The sequence below is a fragment of the Theropithecus gelada genome, chromosome 16, assembly GCF_003255815.1.
Source record: "Theropithecus gelada isolate Dixy chromosome 16, Tgel_1.0, whole genome shotgun sequence".
NCBI lineage: Eukaryota > Metazoa > Chordata > Mammalia > Primates > Cercopithecidae > Theropithecus > Theropithecus gelada.
In genome coordinates, this window is record NC_037684.1 from 2,265,795 (window position 1) to 2,273,172 (window position 7,378).

A 7,378-nucleotide genomic window follows, 5' to 3' on the forward strand; every position below is an offset into this window, starting at 1 on the left:
CACCTTCACTTTCCTCCAGACCCATGTCCGGAGTGGGTAGGGCTGCTGCCTAGACCCTCCTTCCTGTGGTAGCTCTAGAGAGTCTAGGAACTGTGAGGGAGGGGAAGCCAGGAGAAGGGAAGAGTGCAGAAAAACCAACCATCCTGGTGAAAATGGAACCGGGAATGGAACAGACAGAGCACTTGGCAACTAGGAGCCAGAATCTGCCTTCTAATTTGGACCCCCTTAGCCTCCTAGGATGACAGGAGGCCATAGTCCTCCTTTGTTGACCCACATGTCTGAGGTGCTTCCAGCTCCTCTGGAACTCTGGGTCAGATTTCAACAGGGAGCCAGGGTCTCGGTCACCTTTCCCCATACAAAAGTTAATGGAATAAACAACCAAAAAACCAAACAAAAAACAAAATAAAACAACAAAAAAGAAAAGTTAATGGTTATAACTCCTGAGTTCAAGCGATTCTCCTGCCTCATCCTACCAAGTAGCTGGAATTACAGGCACGCACCACCACGCCCAGCTAATTTTCGTATTTTGATGGAGATGGGGTTTCACCATGTTGGCCAGGCTGGTCTCAAACTCCTGAATTCAAGTGATCCGCCTGCCTTGGCCTCCCAAAGTGCTGAGATTAGCGGCATGAGCCACCGCACCCAGCCTGGAAAAGTATTTCTTTTTTTTTTTTTTTTTTTTTTGAGACGGAGTCTCACTCTGTTGCCCAGGCTGGAGTGCAGTGGCCGGATGTCAGCTCACTGCAAGCTCCGCCTCCTGGGTTTACGCCATTCTCCTGCCTCAGCCTCCCGAGTAGCTGGGACTACAGGCGCCCGCCACCTCGCCCGGCTAGAGACGAGGTTTCACCGTGTTCGCCAGGATGGTCTCGATCTCCTGACCTCGTGATCCGCCCATCTCGGCCTCCCAAAGTGCTGGGATTACAGGCTTCAGCCACCGCGCCCGGCCGGAAAAGTATTTCTTAAAGGGAAGGCAAGAAAAGGGTGAAAAAAAGAAAAAAGATTCTCCAGTAGTGAAAATTTGGGTATAAGCACCAAGTAGGACACGTGTGGGGAAAGGATCAGGGGAAAAGGGCTCTCAAAACCAGCCATTCAGACTTCACCCAGTGAGGGCCCAGTGCAGCCTACCTGAACCTGCCCAGGGGCCAGGGATGGCCAGCACAGCATCCCCAGGGGGCTCTAGTGGCAAGATGGCCCCACAGTCATGCCAATTCCACATCCATCATCCCCAGCAAAGAACTCCAGCCCCAAAGTGCTCGTAACAAAGACATTTTAATGCATAAGGCACAGTGAGAGGCTGGAATCAAGCATCCTCACACACAAAGGGCCCAGCAGGCTGAGCAAAAGAACATACACTCTTCCCCACTACCGCTGGGCATCCTGGACAGTCCCCTGAAGAGTAGGGGGCATCCAGTCTTTGGCACGGTGCCTGGAGCAGGAAGTGACTAGCATGGTCCCAGCTACCCCTCTGTGGGAATACTGCCACCAAGAGGCAGCTCTTTGGTCTGGATAAAGTCAGTGCAAATGTTCAGGGGTCAAGCTCTGGAGGAATGAGGGTGGCACAGTGCCCCAGGGCTGGCAGTCCCTGAACAGTCTCCTCACCCCTCATGGGCAACATGTGGGCTTCTTCTTGCTGGCAGTTAGGTAGAGGTTGCTGTCATCACTGTTGATGCCTAAAGAAAGGTGGGAAATATGTGAAGCAGGGATTGGAGGCTCACTGTGCCCTCTGCCACCCTCAACCAGGCAGGCACTCACGGACAACATCCCCAATGCGTCGGGCCCCCGATTTCTCCAGCTCAGCCAGCACATTGGCCTCAAAAGTCAGTGCTGCCACGCGGAAGAAGAATTCTCGGACATTCTCACCTGACACAGGGAGCAGATAGGTGCTCAGGGGCAGTGCCAGATCTGGGGACACAGGGCACAGCTGGAGGTATAGCAGTGAGAGGAGAGCCAGGCAAGAGTGTCACAGCAGAGCCCTGAAGCCTCCAACTCACCAGTGAGAGATGAGACTGCCCAGTACTCAGCCTTCATCTCCTGGGCCACCTGGAGGGCGTCTTTCTCCATCAGCGCATACTGAGCAGGGGTCTGAGGGAAGGCCACAATCAGAGGGGAGCATTCCCTCACCAAGCTGGGAAGTCCCCCCACTGGCACACTCACACTCAGATCCTTCTTGGAACCTACGAGGAAAAGCAGCACACTGGAAGGGTCATTCTCCTTCAGGGCATCAGCCAGCCACTGCCTGCCACGGGTGATGGAAAGTGAGGGATGAGTAAGCCTGCAGGGCCCCTCCTGCCGACATTCATATGCCCAATTACCCCCTCTCTGGTGCAACATGCATTCTTCTTCTTCCTGACCACCCTTCTGTTCTGAACCCTCTCTTCCCGGAGCCTCCCATTTATTGCAGGATGCTCACATACTTGGTATGTTCCAGAGATGCCACATCATTCAGGTTGAAGACAACGATGATGGCTGGAAGAGTGGTAGAAACAGCCCCAGGTTGACAGGGAAGACACTACTGCTCATTTCCCCAATTCTTCCAGCTCCAGATGAGAAGCCATGTGCACTCTGAGACCCACCTACCCCACTTCACCCAGCCCCATACCTTGAGCTCCTCGATAGTAGGTTGACGCAATGCATTTGAACCTCTCCTGTCCAGCGGTATCCCAACTGGGAGGAAGGAGGAGTGAAGCACAGGTATGTATGTTGGGGGGTGTGGGCGCTGGGGGGAAGGGATAGCTGGAAGGGGTGTGGAAGCACTCACAGCTGCAAACTGAAGGGGATACCCAGCACCTCAAATCGTTCCATCTCGAAGTCCACTCCAATGGTGGCCTTATAATTCTTATCAAAGGTGTCTTTGCAGAACCTGAGAGGGTACCAGATGCTCCAATCTGGAGCCAGCCCACCTGTCTAGGTTTCGCCCCACCCTGCCCAGTTCAGCTCCAGCACCCCCTTACCTATTAATGAGGCAAGTCTTCCCCACCGACAGGTCCCCGACCACAATGATCTTGGAGATCTTAAATCTGCTGGACACAAGAGTGGGCAAGGGGAGTGGGCACGAGCTCTTTCACCCTAGGGAGTTCCAATGCTCCTGACTAGGTCCAGAAAGGTAGCTGCACCCAGGCTGAGGGTATTATAGACACCAGGCGTCCCAGGCAGCTGCCTGAACAGATGTGCTGGAGAGGAGGAGTGTTTTGTGCTCCAGCAGCAGAGAAACGTGAATTTGAATCCCAGCTCTCACACTGATTAGCTGTGTGACTTTGGACACATTATTTAGCCTCTCTAAGCCTCAGTTTAAACATTTAGGTGAAGTTAGTATATATATATATATATATATATATATATATATTTTTCTTTTTTTTTTTGAGACGGAGTCTCGCTCTGTCGCCCAGGCTGGAGTGCAGTGGCGCGCTCTCGGCTCACTGCAAGCTCCGCCTCCCGGGTTCACGCCATTCTCCTGCCTCAGCCTCCCGAGTAGCTGGGACTACAGGCGCCCACAACCGCGCCCGGCTAATTTTTTTTTGTATTTTTAGTAGAGACGGGGTTTCACCGTGGTCTCGATCTCCTGACCTTGTGATCCGCCCGCCTCGGCCTCCCAAAGTGCTGGGATTACAGGCGTGAGCCACCGCGCCCGGCCAAAGTTAGTATATATTTTATTGGGTCGTTGTGAAGGTTAAAATGAGATAAATGTCCTATATTCTAAGACACCCTCCCCCCCATTTTAATGTCTCTGAAATCAGAATATATCTTAAGTGATGGACGTTTCAATAAAGATAATGATAGTACCCAACACTGCCTGGCACACAGCCAATGCTTAATTAATGGTGCCAACTGTTATCAGTATTACCTTTAAAACCCACAATAAAGGCCGGGCGCGGTGGCTCAAGCCTGTAATCCCAGCACTTTGGGAGGCCGAGACGGGCGGATCACGAGGTCAGGAGATCGAGACCATCCTGGCTAACACGGTGAAACCCCGTCTCTACTAAAAAATACAAAAAACTAGCCGGGTGAGGTGGCGGGCGCCTGTAGTCCCAGCTACTCGGGAGGCTGAGGCAGGAGAATGGCGTAAACCCGGGAGGCGGAGCTTGCAGTGAGCTGAGATCCGGCCACTGCACTCCAGCCTGGGCGACAGAGTGAGACTCCGTCTCAAAAAACAAAAAACAAAACAAAAAAAAAACCCACAATAAGACTCATCCCTGTAAGCACAGCCAGACCCCTGCCCTGGGGCTCCATGGATGCTATGTGAGGATCTGAGCAGGTGACCACTTTCCCATCTCAGACACCTTAGTCTCTACTCAGGAATCCAGCTGCCACCCTTCTAACCAACCCCATCTCATAGAACTCACAACAACCTTATTGGGAAGAAAGGAGAGGACACAGGGGCTTAAAGGGGAAATAACCATATAGCTGGTAGGAGCTGAAATGAAGCCCCAAGGGGGTGGGGGTGGTTGTTTACCCTCGTTATGACTAGAGTTTCCTGGGACCTCCTTTCTTTGCTGTGGGTGTCCCTAACTCACCCCACGGTGCCTGTCCGGTGTTCCTGGCAGGCGCAGGTGACGCGGGGGTGGAAGTCTTTGTGCACGTGCAAAGCGGCCTCCTTCCTCAGGCACTTAGTGGGAAGGATGAAAGAGAATGGAGCTTCCCACTCCTGGCCCTTGTCCCGTAGCCAAGCGGCCCGGGTAGGGGTGGAGTGCAGGGACCACCCAGAAGCAGCAGGCCTAGCTGGGTGGCAGGGCTAGGCCCAGTCCTCTAACTGGTCTGGTGCCGCCTCCGCCCCGCCCACACCCCCGGGCTGTAGACGGAAGCCCGACGTGGCCCCGGCGCCTACCTGGGGCAGCTCTGCCAGGACGCGATCCCTCCGCACGGGCGCCAGAATGTTCATCCTGCCTGCGGCCTTGCAGGGCGCCCTGAGAAGGCGCCGAGGTCGGATCCGCGCCAGCGACCCGGGCGCGTGGAGAGCCGACGATCACCCGCGGCCGGGGTGTCCCGACTACAACTCGGGGCCACGGGGACCCTACGGGAGCCCGAGGTCTCGGAGACGCTACGACCACCGCGGGCCACAGAGATGAAACAATCACCCGGGGCCGGGGCGAGCCCACAATCACCCGGGCCCTGGGCGTTCCGAAGATGACTCTGGGGCGAGGAGACTCCTCCGCCGCCAATTGGGGGCGGGGAGTCCCGTCTGGTGTGGGCCGGGCCCGCGCAGACCCTACGATTACGCGGGGCCGGATAGCTCCTACAATAACCCGGGACCGCGGAGACCCGACGTCATCTCGGGGCTGAGGCTGCCCTACCATTACAGAGTGGCCCCGGGGCGCGGAGTGGCCCCGCCACACGGGGTCAGTGTGGGCAAGGGCGGCGCTGCCAAGGCCAGCAGGCCGCTGGAGGAGGGGACGAGGGGCCCAGTCCGGCTGCAGGGCCTCGAGTCCCACTCCGCTGGGACTCCGCGAACGCTGTAACACGATCCCCGGAAATTCCTAGCGAAGGGCCGCCCCCCCGCCCCTCTCCTGGCCGCTCCAGGCCTCGCTGCCCGCCCTCGCCTCTCCCTCCTCTCCACGCCTTTGCGCTGCCCTGCTCAGGCTCCCTCGTCTGACGCTTCACCGGGCACCAGGACCGCCCCCAACCAGGCTGGAGCCTATCCAGATAGGGACTCCCCAGGCTGCTCTCCCCTGCACCTCTATGCCCGGCTCCGCCTTCAGGGGGACCCTTACCCAGCCGAATTGGTGATAGGGAATCGGAGACTGCTGCGCAGCATCTGGCGATGCCAGAAACCAGCAGGGAGGGGAAAGGGGGAGAGAAGGGGCCCAAGGAGAGGCGGCGCTTCCCTCCTCAACTCCAGGCCTGGGAGGTGACTCACAGAGTCTGCCCCCGCTCGCCCTTCTGCCCTGGGAGGTTGGGGGTGGTGGTGGTGGAGGGGAAGCGTGCTAAGGGGGTGCCAGGGTTAGAATGAGGTGCCCACCGAGGAGAGAGACGTCTGAAGTTTGGCGTCTTTTCCTTCAAGGCTGCTGTGTAGATTGTGAGATGGGAGGGCTGAAGATCAAGCTGCCTCCCTCTAGGGAGGTTAAAGAAGGGCTAAGTGGACCCGGAAACTCCGCTCTTTGGAGTGGTCTCCGCTCTGGGAGGCGGGGACTCCCCTCTGATATGGGTGTTCATTGTTCTGGCCCCATTGGAATCTATCCCCCAGAGACAACTTCTTTTTGCAAAGTCCTGCAGGATAGAAGAGGGGGCAGTGCACAATCAATTTCACCGTCAAAGGGGACATCTCTAGTTTTATGAGGGGAGAGGGAAGACAGAAAGGATCAAGTGGGGATGGGTTAGGCACACACCTTAGGAGATGCAAACCTGAGTGTTATGAAACCTTTCTCTGTGTCTGGAGCTGAATTTGAGGATGTAAAGATGACCAGGACACGGAAGGGAAGACTAGTTTTGGGCAGGGGATTGTGAGTCAAGTTACTAACAGGAAGAACTAGCGAATCTTGTAGAAATGTGTGGAATTTTCATAGAACTTCAAGTGCATTATCAGGAAACGCAGTGAAACTGACAGTATCAGTGTCGCAGGTAAAGAGGGGCAGATGTAGCCGCCTTGTACTTCCTCTGACACTTTCCCTCCTCGTGACTCGGGTTTTTTTTTTTTTTTTTTTTTTTTTTTGAGACAGGGTCTCACTCTGCCACCCAGGCTGGAATGGCTCACTGCAGCCTCGACCTCCAGGGATGAAGCGATCCTCCCACCTCAGCCTCCCAAAGAACTGGGATTACAGGCACGCACCACCACGCCCGGCTAATTTTTGTATTCTTTTGTAGAGACGGGGTTTCGCCGTGTTGTCCAGGCTGGTCTCGAACACCTGGGCTCGAAGCAATTCGCCCACCTTGGCCTCGCAAAGTGCTGGGATTACAGGCGTCAGTCACCGCGCCCGGCCCTGACTTGATTTTTTCTGCCACCAAATCACTGTTACTGATAAACCACATTCCTCTCTGGACCTCAGTTCGACCGAGCAAATCCTGCTCCAACACTCTAGAACTTAGCTGCATCTAACTCCCGAGTCAATCTAAATGTGTTCTTTACTTTTGGCAGCGTTCCTGCCTCCTGGCATGGCAATCCTCTTCCCTGAGACTGGCAGTTGCTCAAGATGGGAAGCTCCCGGGACCAGACCCGAGCGACAGCCGGCTACGCCGTCCGCTTGCCCGAGCAAATAAACGCGTGTCTTCAAAAAACTACAACCCCCATGGTGACATGCGCCTGTAGTCCCAGCTACTCGGGAGGCTGAGGCAGGAGAATGGCGTGAACCCGGGAGGCGGAGCTTGAAGTGAGCCGAGATCGCGCCACTGCACTCCGGCCTGGGCGACAGAGCGCTCAAAAAAAAAAAAAAAAAAAAAAAAAAAAAAA

General features: G+C 55.5%; 1 protein-coding gene across 13 annotated transcripts; it reads right to left on the minus strand.

The window, feature by feature from the left end:
• Positions 1-1,247: 1,247 nt before the first annotated feature.
• On the minus strand, positions 1,248-6,023 carry RAB34 (RAB34, member RAS oncogene family). 13 transcript variants are annotated; one of them, XM_025361740.1, is made up of 11 exons: positions 5,706-5,999; positions 4,823-5,035; positions 4,512-4,603; positions 2,952-3,017; positions 2,759-2,860; positions 2,600-2,664; positions 2,415-2,466; positions 2,155-2,236; positions 1,992-2,082; positions 1,753-1,860; positions 1,251-1,670 (listed from the first exon to the last, which is right to left on the minus strand). In XM_025361740.1, the coding sequence occupies exons 2-11, from the start codon at positions 4,874-4,876 to the stop codon at positions 1,603-1,605; spliced, it is 780 nt and encodes a 259-aa protein (XP_025217525.1). In that variant the 5' UTR covers positions 4,877-5,035; positions 5,706-5,999; the 3' UTR covers positions 1,251-1,602. The 13 variants fall into 13 exon arrangements, with proteins under 13 accessions (XP_025217529.1, XP_025217523.1, XP_025217522.1 ...); XM_025361736.1 differs by having other exon boundaries at positions 2,952-3,020; positions 5,706-5,850; XM_025361746.1 differs by having other exon boundaries at positions 2,179-2,236; positions 4,823-4,901; positions 5,706-5,845.
• Positions 6,024-7,378: the final 1,355 nt, after the last annotated feature.